The sequence below is a fragment of the Hylobates moloch genome, unplaced genomic scaffold (genome assembly GCF_009828535.3).
Source record: "Hylobates moloch isolate HMO894 unplaced genomic scaffold, HMol_V3 SCAFFOLD_3, whole genome shotgun sequence".
Lineage (NCBI taxonomy): Eukaryota > Metazoa > Chordata > Mammalia > Primates > Hylobatidae > Hylobates > Hylobates moloch.
In genome coordinates this window covers 46,844,388-46,869,111 of record NW_026652278.1, presented here as the reverse complement: position 1 = coordinate 46,869,111, position 24,724 = coordinate 46,844,388, and the positions used below count along the sequence as shown (strand labels likewise).

At 36.2% G+C, this 24,724-nt stretch overlaps 1 protein-coding gene across 1 annotated transcript in view; it reads left to right on the top strand.

Moving 5' to 3' along the window:
* A1CF (APOBEC1 complementation factor) overlaps positions 1-24,724 on the top strand; it is a 58,086-nt gene that overhangs the window by 3,388 nt on the left and 29,974 nt on the right. Inside the window, exons 2-4 of the mRNA XM_032137560.2 lie at positions 12,992-13,126; positions 15,116-15,246; positions 20,796-21,034. Of these exons, the coding sequence (XP_031993451.1) occupies positions 12,992-13,126; positions 15,116-15,246; positions 20,796-21,034 (505 nt within the window). The remainder of the gene's footprint in view (positions 1-12,991; positions 13,127-15,115; positions 15,247-20,795; positions 21,035-24,724) is intronic.

Here is a 24,724-nt window from a genome sequence, read left to right as displayed (position 1 = left end):
GGAGCTTGCAGTGAGCCGAGATCGCGCCACTGCACTCCAGCCTGGGCGACAGAGCGAGACTCCGTCTCAAAAAACAAAAAAAGAAAAGAAAAGAGACCCAAATAACAATGGAGATAATCTTACTCCATTTAAAAATTTTACTCCATTGTAAGGTGAAATGCTATGATTTAAGCACATTAATCTGATAGAGAAAATAATGATATGTATAATTTAAAATGTTTACATATAAAATACTCCTAAAATGTATTTTATTTTATTTTGATCTTATCTATTCAATAATAGATAAGATTTTATTTTACTGTGATCTTATCTATTCAATAATATTCAGAAAATGCTTATAATAAAGACCTAGACCACAAGTTAATTGTAATAATAATCATAACAAAAAATATTCTAACTGCTTTGCATATACTAACTCATCTAGTCCTTACTATACACTGTGTGGTAGCTACTATGTTTATCCCCAATTTCCTGATGAAGAAAACAAGGCACAGACAGTTTAGATAACTTGTGAGATTAAGATTCTGTTGTTATTGGCCAAAATTTCTGGTTAGACTCAGAAAACTGAGAGTTGTTATAATGTGACTTTTAAGATTGCAATTTTAGAGACCAGCATGCTAGAGCATGTGAAAAACATTTTTTTGAAACCTAAACTTTGTAACATGATTCACTTTAAGTAATATTGGTTAGCAGCGTGACTGTTGAATCAGAAGTGCTTCAATAATGTAGAAGCCTAATGTTCCAAAAGCTAGTTATCTATACCTAAGGCCTCTAATCAAAATGTAAATACCTATATAACTCAATCATTTTGAATGAATTGAAGAATCCCTCCTGATTTTGGCTACAGAGTGTGGAAAATTATCCAAGACTTTAAATCAGAAGGCCTGTAATCTAATCTAGTCCCTACCACATATGAGTTGTATGATCTTGAATAAGTCCCTTAACATCTCCAGGCCGTAATCTCCTGGAAGATCAGCTAGGCAATACCCAACTATTTGTCCATGATTTTTGTGATTCTAGTACCTTCTGAATCTAGTCACTGGTTAGCACACTGGACTATTCGGTCGAAAGGGTAGGCTAAATATGTAGAAACACAACTTCAAACTCTTTGTAACTTAGGGAAAATCCTTTAGTCTTACTAATACTTCAGCCTTCCTACTCTGGATTATACGAAAGATCAATATGATTATCCAAAAAGAAAGAAAGGCAACATTAAGAACATCAAGTTTACTTTTTTAAAAAGTTTTTGTACAAAAATTAAGATAAAGAAACATCCTAATACAATCCAAGCAGCATACCCATAAAATGATAGTTTAGAATTTTATAAATTAGAGTTTGAAGGATTTACTTTTGCTGTATCTTTGCAGTCTCTGATATTGAATGTTGAATATTTGCAGAACAAGAATTCAAAAAACAGAGAATGATGAATTTGTGCTCTCTTATCACTAGCAGGACAAATACAGCTATCAAAAATAGAATTTTGTGAGTTACTTAATAACGTGACCCAGCCTTTTATGTAGCAACTGATGCAATAATGCCTGCTTCTAAGAGTTTGGAAATATGCTTTGTGATCTCTTTTTAAAATAATCAAATATCTTTGGCTATTGATGGCTGAAGTTTTTAATCAAAGTACTGTAGAGAAAAAGAGATGTAATGCAGTACCCCACATATAGTATGTATTTAATACATACTCTTGTTGAAAATTGTATAATGTTACTAAGTTAAACTTTAAGCTTCATAATTGTATTATGCCATATAAAAATATTTTGTAAGGAAGTGTGCTACAGTATTAACATGTGTAATGGAATTATGTGTGGGGATTCTTTTCTCTACTTTTTTATTCTTAACTGTACTTCCAGATTTCAAAAGCTAGCATATACTTCTTTGATAGCTAAAGACAAAAAAAAAATTACATTGTGATGAGTCTTTCCTCAAGAATGCATTAGTGATGTGGGTCATAAACTACGATATGTGATGCTCCTCTCACCTGAAATTTTCTCCTTAGAACTAGAAAAATACATTCTCATAGGTGAGAATATTCAGAAAAATATACACTTCCACCCAACGTGGTGTCTGTTGACGTGAAGTTTAATTCTACTGCAACTAAACCTAAATATATATTTAATAAAAATCACCCTCAAGTAGTCTGAATTTTTTAAAAATAGACTCATTATATATAAAATTTAAAATGTGGTGTGTATTAGCTTTGTTTATCCAGTTATCCTATTGGTAGTCTGTTTTCTAAAAATCATTACAGCACAATCAATTTTTCTGAGGTATGATAGTCCCCTTGCTTTCGTAAACCAATGATCATCCTAAATAAAAGTCAAGATTTTTTGTTTTGTTTTGTTCTTCTGTTTTGCTTCCTTAGTCCCTATTATTGAGAAAAATGTATTAGTGCTGGGTCTTGGGATTATAGAGTATAAAAATGCAGTGCCTGACCTAAAGTTCATATAAAGTGGGTGAAATGAAAAAGAATGTATCCGAAATTTACAACAACATAAGGCAGCCTCAAATGAGCAATACAGCTGTGGGTACCAAAAAGATCAGCATTTTCTATATAGAGCCTTAAAATTGACAATGCTCTTTGACCTGAGGAATGAGGACAAATATTTAGACATAATGATGTTCATCACAGTGAAATGTATAATTTTTTAGAAATTTAAACTTAAATATATCCTAAATATCCAATGAAATATTAATGGTCAGGTAAACTATGATCATTCTTACATTTTCAAATTATACAGTAATATAAAATTATAATTTCAAAGAATTTTCAAAGACATGGAGAAGTATTCAAATTTTAACATTTAGTTAAAAATCTGAAGGCTACATATAAATTTGTGAAGAATATTTTAAGAAATTATTCACATACAATAAAGAATATTGTCAAATGACAAAGTATAATCTCTAAGTTTTTCTTGCCTGATGCTCTTCTTCATTTTCTAAATTTTCTATAATAAATGCAGATCGTTTTTATCACAAGGAAAAAATCTCATAAGGTAGAAAAGATTTCTAAGGGTCAGTCAGGAGTTAAAAAAAAAAAGAAAAAAATCATGGAAAAAAACTTCATTATTAAATTTGGGTGATGGGTCCCTAGGTTCACTAGACTATTCTTTCTAATTCTACATATACGTGAACTTTGTTTAATATTGATATAGTCCAATCCTTTTGTTCTGCAGTTAGAAAATAAGCCCCAGAGTTACACAATTATAAATCAGGGGTCAACAAACTATGCCCCATGAACCAAATGTGGCTACAACTTGTTTATGTAGTAATTGCAAGCTATGATTTTTTTTTTACATTTTAAGCATTTTTTTAAAAAAAGCCTAAAATATCAACTACTTGGCCTTTTACAAAAAGAAAAAAAATTGCTGACTCCAATTCGATTCCTTAACCTACTGCTCTATATTAGAAGTGAATCCAGGTTTTAAAGAAAATTATTTAATTTAGTATTTAATCTTCCTTAAAAGAAGTAAGTGCATCCCTTCTTGTGCTGCCCATTCACACCAAATCAAGCACTGGGCCCTCATTCATTCATGTATTAATTCATTTGTTGATTCCACCACAAAGAGAGACAAGTTTCTACCTTTATGAAAGTTAGTCTCATAGAAAAGATAGAAAATTAACAGATAAAGAAACAAGCAAAGTAATTACAGATCATGGTAAGTGTCAAGAATGTGATAAACCAGGCTGTGTAAAAGACAAAGCCAGGTGACCTTCTTAGGAAAAATTACATTGAAGCTAAGACTTATAAGATGAGAGCAAACAAACTGTGCAAGGAGCCAAGTACCCCTGGAAGATGGAGCACACAGGCAGTACTCCTTAAACAAAATATTTATAAAATGCAGAACACTTTTGGGTAGTGAAGACATTAATGTGTCTTAATTTCAAAGATCTAGTGAGATTACAGCAGATAAGTAGGTGGATTTCATCTTTCCCTTCCTCTATTAATCAGCCATGGACCTGGTGTCCTGGGAACAATCTCCTCAAACTAGGAACAAAACACAGTATTCAATCCCCACTCCTCACACTTTCCTTTCTATGCATACTCTCTTGTATGGAATTTCAATGAAATCACATGTTTTGATTCTAATTTGTTCAGTTCTTCAGCAAATGCAAGCCATCAGGTACAAAGGATGGCGCTAGAACAAGTCTAATTAGAATACCTTTCCTCTCCTAAGAGTGCCCCAAATTAAGCTAACTCTCCATCTTTCTGGTTTGAGATAATGTACTTAGGTAATTTTAATTGAATATTTCTCAAATGGCATTTTTTTCCTATAAATAATACAATAAAAATAACCTGAGTGTCTCAGGTTTACTAATTGGCTTCATCTAGACTGGCTCCGAGAAGAGCAGATGGAAAAACACTGTGGCATTGACATTCTTTTTCAACCACTGCACAAAAAGTCCTAGGGAAAGAAATAGGAATTTGACTTCATGGCAAAATATAGCTCCTGGGTCCTACTTTTTCTTCTATTGCCTGTTTTCACCACCTGCTAACATCCCTGCTTTCCAAGGACTTAGGTCATTCACCAAGTGCATGGATACCAATTCTTTAAATAGGTAGCAATAAGCATTAGAACAGGATGGGACCAGTAGATCATAACAGGCTCATGCTTCCCTAAGCTTATCACCCCAGCCACCCATAGGCCAACTTTATTTTAAAGCTCAGAAGCAGTCTTACTTCTACTAGCCAGAGATGCCATAGCGTGGTGTGAAAGACTCCAAATGAAGGAGCAGTTCTGTGAATCCCTTTGTGGAGGGGGTGTGTGCCCAACATTTGTGGGAACTTCATTATCCCAAGGAACACAGATATGTTCCAGAAGCTATTATTTCCAAATAGCAATGCATTTCTCCTCGAATAGCCTCATAGGGTGTTGACTATATATGAAGTGTTTGATATAAGATTCAAAATCTTCATAAACTACACAAGGTAGTGCTTTCCCTTAAGCTAGAAGCACAGAGTTTTTCTATTTTATCAGCTTAAAAATTGGTGTGAACCTTATGACCCAAATATGCAGAAGCATGAGCAGGTCTTGTGGACTTTGGACTGTGCATGCTGACAAATTCACACTTTTTTTTTTCAAGTGCTATTCATTTGTTAGTACTGATTGGCAACTAAAATTAAGTGACTCTTCATCTTCAGAACCTGAAAGCTTAGCATTATGAGATGCAAAAGACAGCTTTCAGACAAGCTAGGCAAAGAAGAAATTATTGAGATCACAGTTCCTTGCAATCATGAATTTGTATAGGATTTCAGCAGCTGTGATCCTTTATAACATTGTTAAAGAAGTGCTGAGCAGGGAAACAAGATGATGTTAAATGGCACATTGTCCACATCATTAAATAACATCCAATCCCATATAGAGAAAATTATTCCACTTTCAGTTCTCTCTCAGGCTTCTAGGTGAGGAAAGTCAGTGTTGGGGGTATGATTTAAACACCTCTCCAGGCCCTGCTAACCTTTTTAAGTCCTGAGAGCAGAACTAGAGTGCAGAGCTTTTAGTAGACGACAGTGTCTATATAGAAGTTGATCATGATTTCCCTTGTTTGCAATTGTTTTTATAATCACCGTCCATTTGTGGGAAATGATACTGATATTCCACTTATAAGAACAATATGTTTTCTTTTTGCTATAAGTTTATTTAAGTAACAAAGTGAATCAATGCATAAAGTCATTAGGTAATTAACAGAATAGATGTCAATTGGACATGGAATTGGAGATACACTGATTTTTAAAATTACAATATCCTCTTAAGGCTCCAATTGACTAACTCACAAAACATCCTATGAACATTTTCCTCCATTAAACATGATATCAAAGTCAGCCTTCCTTTCACAAGCACCCTCACACCCCCACAGGACTACTGCAATCACCTAGTCAACCCTCCTACTCCTTCATAGATGAAATAATTAAAGTCAGAATAGATTTAGTGCCTTGCCAAGTCCCTCAGCTTGTCAGAAATTAAAATTCACAAGAGTGTTGTAAGGAGAAGAATGATTATACAAAATTCCTTACATGCCTCAAACCCGGTGCATTAGATGGGATTATGTTTGGCATATGTTGAACTAGGAAAAGACAGAAGAGCAATTACCCAAACCAAATGTTCTTTATTATGTCTTTATCTGCATGCACATGGGAAGTTTTGCATAACTTAATCAGATCTAGCGGTAATAATAATAGTTAATTCAAAAAGGCAAATTGTAAGTAAACAAAAAAGTTAGATGGGCCTATTGAATAAATTACACATTCTTTAAGGATAAAAGCTCCAAACAGATTAAGGAATGACTAAAGCTGTCACCTAATTACTTCTTGAAAGGAATTTAGAGGTTCCTATAGATGGAAGCAGTGTGTCTGGGCACATGCCCAGAGTTAGAAGCGAGCGTGAGCACAGCAATTCCTGGCCTCAAAAAAAGGAAATAATGCTTTGCAGTCCATCATTATGCAAACTTTGCTGGAAAAGGTAAGCAGAGGGTCTTAGAAGTGAGTTGGCATTTTACTCTTTCTCTTTTATAGAAACACACACACACACACACACAAATGCTTTTTGTTTTCTAATTTTGAAAAACACTCAAAAAAGTTTTCTGTTTTGTAATTTTGAAAAACACCGACAAAATGTTTTCTGTTTTCTAATTTTGTCTATTTTCAAATTCAATATTCTTATGAATGACCAAAATCTTACATTATAAAAAGCTTTGCAAAACACATCATTTAAAAAAGCCTATTTGCTTTTGAATGCTTCAAACGTTGATACTGAATAATCCTTAAACGTAAATTATTAAAAGATATTATTAAATGCATCAACTTGAAAACATAAATTGCTTCTGCTTCCATAAGATAGTTAACAACTTCAAGTGAAATTGGGATTAATTTCCTTGGAAATAGACTTTTAATAGTCAACCTTCCAAAGTGAAACAGGAAGGTGACTCATAATTTACTAATAGTTGCTTCCTTAGAAGAACCATATCATACATTTTTTAAAGATAAAATGTCAGGGCTTTGTAAAAAGTGAAACCAATAAATGAAAGTCAAGAGCATTTGCGTCTTTCTTCATGATTTTTGCCACAGATACATGCCACCAATATTATTTATTTAGAATTCATTAAATCTTCTGGCTAACACAGTGAAACTCTGTCTCTACTAAAAAGTACAAAAAATTAGCCGGGCATGGTGGCAGGCCCCTGTAGTCCCAGCTACTGGGGAGGCAGAGGCAGGAGAATAGCGTGAACCCGGGAGGTGGAGCTTGCAGTGAGCTGAGATTGCGCCACTGCACTCCAGCCTGGGCGACAGAGCGAGACTCCGTCTCGAAAAAAAAAAAAAAAAAAAAAAAGAATTCATTAAATCAACTCACTATTTTTAGTCATTTATGTTAAAAGTAAACTTTTTCTCACATATGTAAGAAACCCACAGGTTTTGTGTGCTAATTATACTTTTTCTAATGTACATTAAAATAAATGCATAATTATTAAAATAAGAAATACTGACCTATAAACCATCTAATATCATCCTCACATATTTTGAGAAACACTAGGCTATATGATAAAGCTAAATTAATATTTGATTATGTTCATATCGTAGCTTTTCCTGTCTTTGTTTCTAATCTACATTTCCACAAAATTTCAACAACTCATTTAGTCTTTATATCACAATTTTGATTACTCTTCCTACTTTAGGAACATTATATCTGGCATTCATGTTGCATACATCTTGTAAAAATTGTAGAAAATAGCTAATAGAAATAATGCCAACTTCTACAGTATATTAAGCCAAATAAATTCTGTTTTCTAAATTCCAGTCTAAAAACAGATTTTACCAACATGAAGTCACTGATTTTAACAAGATGTGAAGGTGAACAAACTATACAAAATAGATAATTATTTTATATACAATTTAGAAATGAATATTCCCTACAGCACTGTGTGTTTTCTCAGGCAACAAAAACTTTAGAAGAGACCAAAGGTAAAATCACATTGAAGAGGGTCCTGTTGGTACATTTTATGGCCCCATAGACTTTCCTTAAACTATCAATCACATAATGAAGGATCTAGAATATAGGTAGAATACAATAGAAATAATGTCTAATAAATACTTTTATTCAATTTCACAAATCAACAACTAGGAAAATACAGTATAGACTCATGAAACACAAGTGACACAGTCAAGAGAGATGTCCTCCATGCCTTGTTGTCAACTTTAAGAACCATGCACAGGAGTTTGGTCACAGAACCACTGTTCTGGGTATGATCCCAGTGACTGGCAAGCTGGTAAAGTCTTGAAAGGCTACTAAGCAAGGGTAGATTTGGCTAGGACCCAAGGGAACAGGAGCAGGAATAAATACTAACCTGGTCAATTGGAAAATGGACAGGAAAACATCTGAAACAAGTTCAGTTATGAAAAATACAGTTTCTTCCCTCTTAGAGAGAAGGGAAAAAAAGAAACAAAGAATCAAAGAGAACCACAAAGACGATTACAAACTTGAAATATGAACTTTCCAAAGAGCCATTAAAGAAACTGAAATTACTACTCAGGAAAAAACAGGCTGAATGAGGGTTCATTAATTAATGTCCTTCCAGTTATGAATGGGCTCGTTTATGGGAAACAATAACCATCTGGTGTCCATGAGTGGTGAAGTTGAGCAGGAAAATAAATGTAACACACAACATGTGGATTTATGAGGCTGATAAACCTGAGAAGAATAATCATCACAATTTTTGAATACTATATATGCCATAAAGTTCATCAAATTGAGAATGATAGGACCTTTATTCTAATCTTTTCTACAGTAAATTAAACCAGTGTGATATTAGACAAGTTATGTATCTCTGTACTTAGTTTCCTCATCTATAAAATTAATATATTGTGTTAATGTAAAAATGAAAGAAAGATAATGGAACTACAAGCGTCTTCATATTTTGTCTCTGCTGTTTACTGCTTGTATGAATTTGGACATATTTTATGCCTTGGATTCCTTGCCTATAAAATGAAATTAATAGTAGTAGCATCCTCATAGATTTGTTGAGAAGATTAAGTGAATGTAAATCACTCAGCAAAATACCTAATTCAATCAGAGATAGTTGTTGTTTTTGCTGTCATTACTATCATGTGCAAGTAACAGAAGCTAACTCTGACTGGCTAAGTATAAAAGAGTTTATTAAAAGGGTACTCGTTCACAGAAACTTTAGATGTGGAGAATCCAATTCAAGGGTAAGCTTTTAAGAATAAAACCCAAAACCACATTACATATTTGTCATGATAAGGAAATGTTATCTGCCATCACAGAATGCTCAACATTAAAGTTTGCACCATTTGTGACTTTTGCATCAGAACTCAATTTTAGTAAAGGAAACCATGATTGTCCACGGTTTAGTAAAGGAAACCATGATTTTCCAATAACCATGATGGCCCCAGCTGCAAGGAAGGCTAGAAAAATCAAGTATCTGTCATTTTTAAGTTCTATAGGAGAAGGCAATTTTTGCCCAGATTCCCTAGGTATATAACAAGTTCAAACACTCAGTGGCCAGAATTAACTCAGTTCATTCAACCTTCATGCTAAGACTTATTGCTTAGAATGACTTATTGAGGAAGGTTTCGTGGTTTTTATCCAAGGTCAAGAAGATGGTAGACAAAATATCTTGAAGACTCAATGGCTTCATCATGAAGGACTTGAAATATCTGTGATAGGAGGAAATTTCCAAGTACTCTTGACATATAAACTGAGTAACCGGGTAGGCTCAGCATCCAATATGTAACTTAAAGCCACTGGATTTATAGTTAGAATTGTGTCCTCAATTGTTAATTTACATAGGTGAAGACTTTCCACCTATTTGTATATGATTCTAGAGAGACAACGGTTTGTAAGTCTTTGATCAGAAAAATAAAAGTTTCTAGAGTTTAATAAACATTCTCTCATGAAAAACAAAAATCTATATTTTTTTAGTCTGAACTATTAATACATTAGTGCTGCTGGGGAGAATGCTTTCCTTGAGGAAGACATCAGCTAGGAGAGAAAAGAGCAGTTATAACTGGGCTTTATCTATTTTAAACTCCTCAACTATGAAAATAGTACCTGACATATTAGCAACCCAGAGCCCAACTGTCCTTTCTGAGTAATGGACAGCTATTCTAACCCCATGACTAATGCCCAGTGCCTGTCTTAAATTGATCTGAACTTCCATTACTGGTACATTCCAAGACCAGTGGGTGGCTCACAGAGCAAATCTCCCCCACTGAGTGAACTACAGGGCATCCCTGAACTGGTCAGACTCTTTACAGTCTCAAAAAACATTCTTTGGATTTTTTTTCAAGTGTTTATAAAAAACAAAGAAAGACAATTAATATGCTTTCTTGCCCAGTTATTTCAGATTGTAAGCAGGTAAATCTTCCTATACGCATCACATGCATAAATAGTTGGATGGCATTTTTAGCAATTATAGCAATCAAGAAAGTTGAAGATATATTTAAAAAGGTCAATCTGCTGGTTGCCTATTTATTTTCAAACTATCAAAGCTTTTCAAAGCAGAATTTCTGGAATTACCATTTTACTATTATGGGATTAAAGTTTGGTTTCCTCAACTTGAAGGGTAAAAATACCACCCAATGTATAGTAAACTTATAATCTGTTGAATGTTATAGACATCAAAGATACATAAAAATGGGCTCAGAAGAATCATTATCACCAAAATGGAAAGAGTTTGCCCAGGGAGAAGGATGGTAATTTGGCAATTCAGGTTGAGTATCTTTTATCCAAAATGCTTAGGACCAGAAGTATTTTGGATTTCAGACTTTTTTAATTTTAGAATTTTTGCATATACATAATAAAGATATCTTGGAGTTGGGACCCAAAGTATAAACATAGAATACATTTATGATTCATATATACCTTATACACATAGCTTGAAGGTAATTTTATACAATGCTTTTAATGATTTCGCGTACCCATCACATGAGGTCAGGTGTGGAATTTTCTACTTGTGGCATCATGTTGGCACTGAAAAGTTTTGAATTTTGGATTTTGGGGTTAGAAATATGAGATATGTTCTCCCAAATATTTTATGTAATAAAATGATTGGAAATTGAAAGGATTTTAAATTGCAGTAGTGAATTTGCTATTTAATGGCATGATACATTTTTCTCATAAATAAAGAGTTTTGGTTTTTTTTTTTTTTTTTGAGACAGAGTCTTGCTCTATCACCCAGGCTGGAGTGCAGTGACACCATCTCAGCTCACTGCAACCTCTACTTCCTGGGTTCAAGTGATTCTCATGCCTCAGACTCCCAAGTAGCTGGAATTACAGGCATGTGCCACCATGTCCAGCTAATTTTTCTATTTTTAGTAGAGATGGGGTTTCACCATGTTGGCCAGGCTGTTCTCGAACTCCTAGACTCAAGCTATCCACCCACCTCAGCCTCCCAAAGTGCTGGGATTACAGGCATAAGCCACCATGCCGGACCAATAAGGAATATTTTAATGTATGTATCTGTTATAAGTGGCTTCCATATATCAAAGGAGCAAAATTCAGAAATTAAGCTGATGAACTTTGATGCCTGAGTTCAAATTCTGGCTTCTCCACTTCCCAACCATGTGACCTTGGCAAATTAATTTATCTGGGCTTTGGTACCTTATGTAAATGGGATAATAACAGTCCTTAACCCATGACATTAAGTAATGATAGAGCAGTATCTGACATATAGTAAGTGCTATATAGGTGTTTGTTGGAAAAGAAGTAAATAAATACAAGTCATTAATGTCTCTGAAAATGTCAATCGCACATTTTTAAGGTAATTCTTGGTTGAGATATAAACCACTAAATTACCAAGGTTTTGGGGTTTTTTTCTGTAAGCATAAGTATTTCAATTTCTCAGATTTCTCAGTGATATCAAAGTTTTACTACTGGACAAGAATATTAGGGTAAGAAAAAAGTACAGGAACTCTCTAGGCAAAAATTTAAATATTCAATTAGATTTTAAAAATACTCAGTTGTTTGAAACAAAAAAAGTAATCCAGGCAAAGTAGAAGACTCATATGATATCTTTTTAAATTATTATTTTTAAAAAACGTGGTATGAATTATTAGAAATAATGTGTGATCACGACCCACAGACACCACAGATATCAATTAAATACTGTGATCCAAAGATCCTTTGTGCTAACACTTATAAAATAATTGAGAAAGACTCAAGTTGGTGTATATGAAGATTTAACAGGGACACTACAAGCTGCTTTACTTCAATTTTAAACAACAGTCATACAAAGCAGTGTATTTAAACAACTAACATATGTCTTTTAAAAATATACATAGAAAAATATTTGAAAAGGCCTATGAAATTTTTGACAGTAACTACTTCTAAGGATGGGTACAGTGATACATTGGAGAATTTTTCTTTTTACTTTACATGTCCCTGTGTTTTTTCCACAACTTGTATCATTTCATAGCATAAAACTTCTTAAAATATTAGTTGTAGAACTTAGTAATGAACTCTTGGGCTCAAGGGATCCTTCTGCCTCAGCCAGAGTAAGTTCTATTGTTCTATAGCACTGCAGGATGACTACGGTTAACAATAATATATTATTAATATGTAGTTGTAAATAGCTAGAAGAAGGCTATTCCTTGTGTTCCCAACACAAAGAAATGATAAATGTTTGAGATGATGGATATACTAATTACCCTGATCTATTTACTCTTTAATGTGGTAAGAAGATAGATCTCTTAAGTGTTCTTACGCAATGAAATTTAAAAAAAAAATCATATTTGCCTAGCAGTTTACAAGTTTTCACGATGTTTATCTCAAGCAAGCTGCTGAAGCACAGAGTGTGGTATTATAATCCACATAAAAAGCTTTAATTTTTCTCCTTTAACCAGTGCACTATTATTACTTGTCAATGATAAATACATTCATTAATGTGAAATTATTTTGAAAAATACTCAAAGAAATTGAATTAAAGTCTTGATCATTTTCTCCTCTCCTTCACACCTGCCCTGGATTTGCAGGAAAATGGACAAAGAAAATATGGTGGCCCTCCACCTGGCTGGGATGCTGCACCCCCTGAAAGGGGCTGTGAAATTTTTATTGGAAAACTTCCCCGAGACCTTTTTGAGGATGAGCTTATACCATTATGTGAAAAAGTGAGTCCAAATTTAATATTTAATTTTTCTTATCTTTCAAGGGAAAAATACTATTCTCTTCACTTTGCTTTCATTCTCAGCCTTCTTGGTCAGTGGCTGTTTCCATTCCAATTACCATTCCTCAATTATGGACAAAGTTTCTAGTGATTGTCTCTTTATAATCACTGCCTTGACCTAGCTCTTGTCCTGTTACTGACAGCTTGAATTGCTACAATTTCTAATGACTTTCAAATCTATATCTTGTTCCCCAATCTTTCCACTGTCATGCCATCTAACTACGAACAATCCATCAAAAATAACCCTACAATAATCTGTCTAAAATTAGATATTGCTCCAACTTGAAATTTTCATATGGTTTTATAAAGTACAACATTTTCATTTTAAAAGAATGTATATGCTTGACATGGCTCAACATGTACCTATAATCCAGAATGAAATCTCCAGGTCTGAATTTTTTGTCTACCTAAATGCATCAAGAAGATTAAGAACATGGCTTTTCAATTAAAGGAAGAATACAAAATTAAATTTTATTTTTAATAATTTACCAAGTAGTCTTTAGAAACAAGCACATTCCCGAAAAATTTAGTAAATATGAGAATTTAGCTCTCTGCCTAAATGCCCAAATCAATTTTGTGTGTGTATGTTAACAGCCTCGGATTCAGAACTGCACCTAAATTACACACACAGTCCCTCTTGGCATGAGGACAAATGATGAGGACTTAACTCTGTAGGAATCTTATATACTGAATCCGAAAATGAGCATCAAGAAACACCTGAAACATAGAGATGGAACATGTTCAAACTATTTCCTAATGAGCCCAGAAGAAATAGGTGTTCATTACTGAACACGTGAGGGTGGGGTAGGGTAAGGCTGAGCTGAGAAGTGACCAACCACAAATGGCATGTGCTTAATGGCACTTCTCTCCAGACGTGCCCCATCATATTTATTTGGGCAACCCTTCTTACAGTAGCCAGTGATAGTAAATTGCTCAGTCTAGATTGCTGCAGGACAGTTGTGGGGGTAGAAGGGAGTATTATATGGGCAAGTAGAGTCACTATAGCCAGGGGAAGAGAGTGTTCTCCTGCTCTGGAGGCCCTGGCCCTGAGTTAGCAGCATTTAGGCTAGCATTTGCATTCAGCCAGCAGACAGAGAAAATGATAAGCCTCCCAGATCACCCCCTGAAACATATCTGTGTCCATTTTGATGTCATGGCTGAGGAAAAAGACCACTAAGAAGTTAGTTTGGCAAATGAGCATTCTTGGATTTTGTTTTAAACATCAATGATAGGATAGAACCAACTGGAAATTAATATGGAGATTTCAGAGGACAATTTAGAGGAAATGGACATATACATTTTAAAAAACTGCACTTTTTTTGAGACAGTGTCTTGCTCTGTTTTCCAGGCTGGAGTGCAGTGGCACAATTATGGCTCATTACAGCCTCCATTGCCTGGGCTCAAGCAATTCTCCCACCTCCGCCTTCTAAGTAGCTGGGACTACAAGCATGTGCCACCATGCTCAGCTAATTTTTGTATTTTTTGTAGACTCAGGGTGTCACCATCTTGCCCAAACTGGTTTCAAATTCCCAGGGTTAAGCAATCCACCTCCCAAAATGCTGGAATTACAGGTGTAAGAAACTGTACTTATGATAAAATGTGTTTTCATGTCTCTAAGATGTTCCAGATAATTATGTGATGAAAGGTCATTTGCTCTACCAAAAACACATTCTGTTCAATCAGGCTGAAATGTCATTTGTACACATTTTATTTAACTTAACTTCTCTCATGAATCAGATAACTGATCTGAATCCACATGAAAATATGCAAACCATTCCACATGGGATGCAAATGCCAAATAGTACTGGCAGGAGGCAAACTTCAGAAAACAGTGTGTGTGTGTGTGTGTATGTGTGCGTGTGTGTGTCAGCACACACGCACACATACATTCAGAAGTACAAACATATAAATTTTCTATTTCTATTACTTGCAGATCGGTAAAATTTATGAAATGAGAATGATGATGGATTTTAATGGCAACAATAGAGGATATGCATTTGTAACATTTTCAAATAAACTGGAAGCCAAGAATGCAATCAAGCAACTTAATAATTATGAAATTAGGTAAGCTCTGCCTCTTCTAGATTAAAAGTGAAACAGACAATGAACCTGTATCTGTTTTTCTATCAAGTTTATCTAATATGGTATATGCCAAAAAAAAAAAAAAAAAGCCAAGCCAGAAATGAAATAGATTTGTATTTTTCCTTGGCAAAAATAAATTTGATTAAATATTTATTAATATCAATACTATATGAAGTACCAAACTAAGTTCTATGAGTGTTCAAAGAAATAAAACTTAATAATTTGCCTGTTTCATAAATATATATTGGGCACTGTTCAAAATATTGGGAATATATCAAGGTATAATTTCCTACTCGCATAGCAAATATATAAGATCAGTCAAAATAGTATGAAAAAATCAAACCAGGGATGGGATAAAGTTGTGTGAGAAGGTGGCTACTCTAATTTGGTGTATTTAAGAAAATACTCTCTGGCAGAGTGAAACTTAATCTGAGACTTGAATGAAAAGAGCCAGTCATGACAGTCAGACCTTGGGAAGGTTATTTCAGGAAAGGAGAGAACATCAAGTGTAAAGTTCCCAAAGTGAAAACAAGCGTGATATGTTTGAGGGGCAGAAAGCAAGCCCATGTGGCCAGAGAGGGTAAAGAGAGGAGGACTGAAAGCAATATAGTTGGAGAGCTGTGTACTCTGTGAGGAAGTGTAGATGAAGTACAGAAGTCTCTGTGGTGAAGAATTTGAATTTTCTTCTAATAGAAGGGAGGAAAGAGTTTTGATTACATTTATAGTATTTTAAACATTCCTCTGCTGTTTGGTCGAGAATGTACTATGGCAGGTGAGGTTTGAAAGAGGACACCAGTTAGAAGGCTGCTGCAGTTGTCTAGATCTGGACAAGAGATGGTGGTAGTTGGATGAGGGGGTCCGTGGTGGACAAGATAAGAAAGGGTGAGATCTGGGACATACACAAAACTGGCTGGATGTTGGATTTAGACTGTGAGAGAATTCAAAATTCAGGGAGGAAACCTAGGATTTTGGTCCAAGTATCTGTGAACTTGTTAGTGCCATTGCAATGGAAAAGACTGGAAGAACAGCACAGGAAGGACTCTTTGGGGCACTTTACGTTTGAGATGCACATTGAACATCCAAGGGGAGGTGTTGAGAAGGGGACTGTCTGCATTGTAGTGGAGTCAGGAGACAGGTAACAGTTGGAATATAAATTTGGGGGTTAGCTAAATATAGATAGCAATTAAGACCATGGGACTAGAGGACAGTCCCATGTAACTGACTTTGTGCAACCAATAACCAGTTTTGATAAACTAGAAATAAAACTGACATCATGAAATTGTCTGATTTCTAAAACCTTCACTTGGAGAGAGAACTGTCATAAATTCTTTCTTAAAGGAAGCCCTGAGCCATGTGAGAGGAAGATTAGTGCAGCAGTTAAAGAGCAATAGTTTTGGAGTCAGCCATGCTTCATTTGAGTGCCACCAAGTAACTTCACCATTCTAAGCCTCAATTTCCTTGTCTATAAAATGGGGATACCATCTATTTCATAGGTTTATTGCAGGGATACTATAAAAACTTTACAGTGCTTAACCCAGTGTTTGGAACACAGTAATAAGTTGATAAATGAAAAAATATATATATTTTAGCACAGTTCATCAATTCTAGATGCAGTTTTTTTTTTTTTACATCTAATCCCTTTCTGAAACAGAACTGCACCTTAAAATGGGTAGATCTTAAATTTGATGAATGTAGAAAGAGCAGATTTACCACAATTATTTTTCTCTCACTTTCTATAGGACCAAAAGAAGTCATACATTATCCTTACAGTCTGGAAATCAATTAACTACTGGCTCATTATATTAAAAACTCCTGGTCTGGGCGTAGTGACTCACGCCTGTAATCCTAGCACTCTGGGAGGCTGAGGCGGGCAAATCACCTGAGGTTGGGAGTTTGAGACCAGCCTGACCAACATGGAGAAACCCCATCTCTACTAAAAATACAAAATTAGCAAGGCGTGGTGGCGCATGCCTGTAGTCCCAGCTACTCGGGAGGCTGAGGCAGGAGAATTGCTTGAACTTGGCAGGGCGGAGGTTGCAGTGAGCCAAGATCACGCCACTGCACTCCAGCCTGGGCAACAAGAGCGAAACTCCATCTCAAAAAAACAAACAACTCCTTAGCCACAGGAAGATCAGTTGGATTCGGCAACTACTTGTAATCTAACCATTCAGTTCCAAGGCTGGATTCTAGAAGAGAGTCTCAGAGAAAACATAAAGGAGGCTCCCCTCCCACAGGTGCTCAAGAGCTTTGTGTAGTATGTGGAGGATTGTTTGCAGTAGGAGTCAGGAGACCTGGGGTCCAGCCCAGGTTCCTTTGGACAAATGCTTTAACCTCTTTGAGCATCACTTTTATCATTGGCACCTGAACACGGAGATGTTCTGAGCATTCGCCATATGAAAGAATATATACTAAAGTGCTTTGAAAGGGCTACAAAATGCTACATTACAGTTTTATGATTTCTGGAATTGGAAGGTTCCCCCATTCCTTGGTCTTTCATGGAACCTGAACATCATGACAGTAAAGGTTATTCCGAAAATGGTATTTGAGTTGAGATAGATATGGAATTGGCTATGTAGAGAATCAAGTGGATTTGCTGTACCTACTTAACACATTGTTACCCAATAAGGCCTGTAAATACTTTTGGACAGCAGATAGGATATGAATAATGAATACAATCAATCCACCACGGCCACTGATAATTAACAGCATCCTCTGTGAATTTTAGTGTCTTTGTCTGTAAAATAGAGATAAAAATACACCTACCTCATGAGGTGTTTTGAAAAATAAATGAGATAATGTACATACATCTCAGTGCTGACACATTCTAGGTGCTCTATGAATGTTTGCAGAAGGTTATGGTGGTGATGATGGAGGAGGAGAAGGGAAAGGAAAAGGAAAAATATGACAGAAATTAGGAAGAGAAAATTACTGGCCAAGATTCCAGTCAAATAACAGGTTGGATGCCAGAAGCAAGGTAAAGGCAGAGTGTTGCCTTAAAAATTAGGGGGTAGAATAAATGAAATAAGACAAGCCAGAATAAGCACCCCATAGACAACCTCACCTACTTCCACTCTGCCTTGGGTCAGTCCTGCCAGGGAGAGAACTTTTGTTGCAGAGAAGAAACCCTCAATTTCCTTTTATCCACCATTTCTCATCCACATATCATTGTATCAGCTTCTACTTCATCAAATATTCACTGATCATCATCTAAATGTCTGGCTTCTGGAGACATTAAAGTTGTGGCCTCAGCTTTTGAGAGGAGATGGCTCTTTATCTCCAAATAATTCCTGGAAAGGTGCCTGACAAACCACAACCGTTTAAAAATAAAATATGGAATTCTAGGCTCCCCCTGCTGGTAACTGATATGTGACCAGCCCCCTAACTATCAAAAATAATACAATTTCTAAGTACATTAATATTGTGGAAAATAAGGTTTTGGTATTTTCTTTTTAAAGTGAAGTTAAAAAAAAAAACTTGGAAGATTATTTTTTCAACCTTTCCCTCCCCTTGAGGACCACACTCATGGCACAATTCTTACTAGACTGAGATGGACCTGTCACAGATCTGACACACGGTCCTTGGTTCTTCAGCAAAGCATAGGAGACAGCTAGGACAGTGGCCTAATCCTGGTCAGAAAACCTGCCACACAACCAAGAGCCATTCCGTTCCATGGATATCAGACCAATCGCCCACTCACCTGGCTGAGAGCTTTTATTCATGGCAAATGGGTCGTTTCTGCTAAGCATACTTTACCCATTTTTAATAACTTAGTGTTATTACAAAAGTCATACAGCCTAATATGTAACACATGGAAAACATCAAAAAGCATAAAGTAATAAAAGTTAAAACCATTTCTCTGCAACTCCCTTGCCCCAAAATAACCACTATGTTGATATTTTATTGTCTTTCCAGATTTTTCTATACATTTTTAATCAAAATGGCCTTCACATATACTTATTTTATAGCCTTTTAAAGCCTAGCAGCCAATTGTGAACTGTTTTTTTAAACCAATATATGTTCTTCTACGTTACTCTTTTTAACGACTGCAGAGCATGCGATGGTATGAATGCCTATCTTTTGTTTACCAGTGATTCTCAATCAGGAGCAGTACTGTCCACCCAAGGGGGCATTTAGAAAGGTGGGGAGGCATTTTTGAATGATCAGATTGGTCACTATTGGCATGTAGTAGGCAAGAACTAGAGATGATAAACGTACTATAGTATGCAATGAGAAAATGTCCAATCCAAAGCCAGTAACATCTCAGTTGAGAGACATTAAACCAGTTCTTTACCGTGAGGTATTTTGCTCATTTCCAATTTGGGGGAGATTTTAAAGAGCAGTAATAAATATCCTTAAACATAAATTCTAGGGCTCATTTTTATTTTCCAGGGACATATTCCCAGAAGATACTTTATTTGGTCAAAGGTTGTGCACACTTAAGACTTTTGATACATTTTGCCAAATGTTCTCCAGAACAGTTTGATCAATGTATACTCTGCCAGTAAAGGTGTACATACCTAAACTTGCTAAGAAGCAACTCTGTACAGTGGAAGAAACAAGAACTGAGATCCCACAGCTAGCTTTAATTCTTTAAAATTTATAATATTTTAAGCAAGTCTTTTAATTTCTTGGAGTTTCAAGTTCATCTGTAAATGGAAATAACATCTACTCTGCCCATCTCACAGTCTTTTTGTGTGGGCCAGATAAGATCATATGTGAAAATGCGTTCAAGTATAAGAGACTGTTTTTAACAGAGATCATATCAGAACAGCTTTTCTCTTTGGCTGCAAAAGAAAAGGAATGTCAGGTGTTGCAAACTCAAGTGACCGCAGGGCCAGGCAGGTGGCTTCAGTACCCTGGGTTAGGTGTAGGGGCCTCAGTGTTGGGGATGCTTCAGGGAGCGGTGAGGATTGACAACTCTTGAGTCCACATTTAGCCTAAAGAAAGCAGATGCTATGCAGCCATGAAAAAGGATGAGTTCATGTCCTTTGTAGGGACATGGATGAAACTAGAAACCATCATTCTCAGCAAACTATCGCAAGGACAAAAAACCAAAAACCACATATTCTCACTCATAGGTGGGAATTGAACAATGAGAACACTTGGACACAGGAAGGGGAACATCACACACCGGGGCCTGTCGTGGGGTGGGGGGATGGGGGAGGGATAGCATTAGGAGATATACCTAATGTAAATGACAAGTTAATGGGTGCAGCACACCAACATGGCACATGTATACATATGTAACAAACCTGCACATTGTGCACATGTACCCTAGAACTTAAAGTAAAATAAAATAAAAAGAAAGCAAATGCTACTCAGCTTCAGATAACTTTTTTCTTTGAAAATGTAGAGCACATGTTGACACATCTAATAATCTTGCAAAAGAAGCCACAACTCTCCAAAAATGGTTTCAACACTATGAACACAAACATCCCACATCTTCAGGCAACATTTGACCCAGAGCCATACATTTTCAACCTGAATCCTACAAGGATTCTCATCAATCAAAATCCCTGCTCTTTTTGCAGAAATGGGCGCCTCTTAGGGGTTTGTGCCAGCGTGGACAACTGCCGATTATTTGTTGGGGGCATCCCAAAAACCAAAAAGAGAGAAGAAATCTTATCGGAGATGAAAAAGGTTACTGAAGGTGTTGTCGATGTCATCGTCTACCCAAGCGCTGCAGATAAAACCAAAAACCGAGGCTTTGCCTTTGTGGAGTATGAGAGTCATCGAGCGGCTGCCATGGCAAGGAGAAAACTGCTACCAGGTTAGCAATCCCCGCCTCAAAGATGAGACTTCTCTGCCTATCCTGCCTGCCTCCACAAATAAAATAAGCATTTTTATTTTTTTTGGCTATCTTTCATTATGCTGTATTTTAAATTTTTTATCCTTCTTCACTATCTCACAGTTGATTCCATTCCCTGAAGTTTTCACAGACTCAGTTTTGAAAAATATTCATTCTGTGCATTGAGGCTAATTTACATGCACTAAAGAAACCCAGAACTTTAAGTGACAGCAATCCTTTGATGAATAAAGAGTCTTCTTAAAATCAAGTATATCAATCACAGTTACTTTTGTGTATAGATTTTGTTATCGGGCTTGTTAGAATTAGGGTATATTCTTCATTACAGTGTAGAAATAAAAACCTCAAGTGATACATTATTCCAATGACAACTAGGTGACATACTTTCATTATGACTCCCTGTTGTCTAATAATTTCTGTCTAATTTGAGAGAAGAGAGATAAAAGCTCTCCTTAGAAAGGCACCTTTATTTGTTAGTTATTACAACCACAGGATAGATCCCATTTGGTGAATAACTATCAAATTCTCTATCCACCCCAACACTGCCTCAGTCAGATCAACTTAGGAAAATTTTTTACAGTTCTTGGCTCATTCTAAAACATTCACTACAACTTAGACAGGTTTTTAAATGAATACTAAAATAAGAGGATTTCAAAAATGACAGACTGGACACACTGCAATGAACTTTTCTCATGAAAATTATGGGAGAGCCACCAGAATTCAAAACAAAACAACCACAACAAAGATGTCTACATTTATGTTGCCTTTGTAAACACTCTTCAAAACAAACCAATACTAGATCAGCCCCCTAAATATCTTCAAAACTAGGAGACAGCTTCTGGCTTGGGGAAGATCTTTCAATAATATCTTCATGAAGGCAACTTAAAGGGAAAACAAATGAGACAGTCCCAAAGGTTGCTGAATCTTTTAGAGAAGTAGGTATTTTTAATGTTGAATCTTTCATTCACAACTTCTTCCCTCTTCACTAGCCAGCGTCTGGTCAAGTCATCTAAATCACAGGTCCATAGATAGACTCACTAAGACTCCTCATGGGGGCATACCTTTTGGTGACCTGGACGTAATATTTTGCTATCTGCTTCAATTCTTCTTTCTTCTTCAACATCAACAACTCTACCATTGAAAAGTCTTTTGTATCCATCCTGTTCTCAGGCCACCACTGAGGTCTAAACACACATATTCTAAACCTTATGTAATTTTTTTCAAGATCTAATTATTCTCCCAACTCTGCTTTCTCTTCCATGTGTCCCACCCTCCAACTTCTCCATCCTGAACATTACCACCAGATTAATATTTCCAAAATATCCTATTATCCTTTCAACACCTTCTTGCAAATAGTAGGAATTCAATCTCAGGAATTCAATCACTATCTATAGGCTGAATGATGTCTGTCACTAACTGGCCAGATCAAAAATATTCATAACTCCTTGCTGTGTATAAGAATTAAATATGTGATTTCATTATTCAAGATCTTTTATTCATTTCCTGGTCTTTTATGACCATATTTGCTACCTTCTATTTCCCAGTAAAAACTGTTCCTTCTATCAGGACAGACACCTCAGTGACCTAGACACTTCCATGCTATGTCTGTCTCGTTTATTCCTAATGCTATATCCTCTACTAGGAATACCTGCCCCTCCTTCACTTGCGACATTCACCCCAGCTCAGCCAGCACCTTCTTGAGAAACCTGCCTCCAGTATTCCAGCCCAAATTAATCACTTTCCTCCCTCAATGCAGGAAGCCATTCATTATCTGTAAAAACAGATATGTGAAGTAATTTGGGGTGTGGGGGAGTAGGACAGTGAAAGAGGGTCCAAAACAAGTGAAAGACAGTTTCCAGGGTCAAGACAATCCAGTAATCCCAGAGAAGCTCCACCTCCTGAAAGCTTCCCTATCTCTTCAAAGAGAATGGTACATTGGCCCGCCGAAGGAACTCCTTTATGTAAGTCAAGCAGACTAGCTAGCCAGGTCCTATCACATAAGCTTCAGAAATTCTCAAGCACTTCATTAAGCTTCCACCCACAGTCCTGACTTTTCCTTGTGGATTCTCTGTCCAGGATACGCCATAGGGAGGCTGCCTCCCCTCCCCATCCACTACTCATATTCACCATGATCCAATGCAACCCCCTTACCTATGGCCCTTTGAGCTGGTCTCAGGTGGATTTCATTCAGCTGGATTTTAGTCAGCAACTAACTCATCAGCAAACTAACAAGATGAGGCACAGTTGTGAGTAAGCCAGCCAGAGCAAACTTCTTCACCTCTAATGAGATCTCAGAACAAAACCTATCACCCATTTGGATCACTCTACCTGTTACCCCATCGCAGACTCACCCACAACAAAGGAATTCTGTAATTGCCAACCCTTTGAGAACCTAGTTTAAAAGAACAAGGAGACTGTTGAGAAAAATGATAAGTGAAGACAACAAGAAACTCTTCTTTCTTAATTGACCCAGACTTGGAGACAGAGAGACAATAGCTATCTAAAGGGATGTAACTGCTCCTCAGCCACTTACCTCCTCTCTAAACAGTGGCAGTTTCCCCTTGAGAAATCTCATCTTTATTGAGCTCTTTACAGAACAAAGTTGCTGCATCCCACTCAGAAACTAGAAAGGCGTTCTAAGAATGCTCTGAAGAAAAGTCCTGGCAGTGATTCTCAATGTCAGGCTGCATCAGCATCACCTGGAGGGCTTGTTATAGCACAGATTGCTAGATCCCACCACCAGAGTTCGTGATTCAGTAGGTCTGGTGTCAGGCCAGCTAATTCGCATTTACAACAAGTTCCCAGGATGCTACTGCTCCCAGGACTGCACATTTGAAAACCCATGATTTGAATCAATGATTTTCCATCCTGGGCTGCACATTGGAATTACCTGATGTTTTCAAACAATGTTAGTACCCATGTCAGCCTCTAATCAATTGAATCTGCATCACTGGAATATAAAGTTAGGGAACCGGTGTTTTAGGTTTTCCTGATGATTCTATTCTTCAGTCAAATTTTGTGATTCACAGCTGAATCTATCAGCTAGTGATACTGGATAATCATCTTCATGGCATGTGAATAGGAATACCTGGGAACTGCTCAGTTAGTAAATATTTATTAAGCATCTAGAACACATATTGCTCCCTTCTGAATGACATGAGAGATTCTAAAAATAAAAAAAAAACATAGTACCTAACCATTGCACTCAAAGAGTGCATATTCTGAGAAAACTATACATACACAAAAACTGGAAAAATTATCAAGAGGAGAGTGTATTGTTAAATCGTAATTTAAAAGTTATTAAGTATTATCTGCATCATTTCTTGACCTCACAGCAATAGTAGGTTGGATAAGGAAACTGATGTTAGAAAGGATATGTTTTCTAGCTGGGATCATTGTTCTGACATTTGAACTTGTCTTACTCCAAGCTCATGTTCTCAAATCGCTCTGTAACACTCACTTTCACCAGAGGCCTTCACAAGGATGTTGGTGGAAATCACTGCTTCCTATATTTACTCTCATTTCTGTTCCCTTAGCCTTATGCAGCTCTTCATGGTCCTAGGCTGAGAAGATTAAAGTTAGAGCAGTAGTACTCAACTGTGGCTGCATTTTAGAATTAACTAAGCTACTTTTAAAACTTGTGAGATCCAGTCC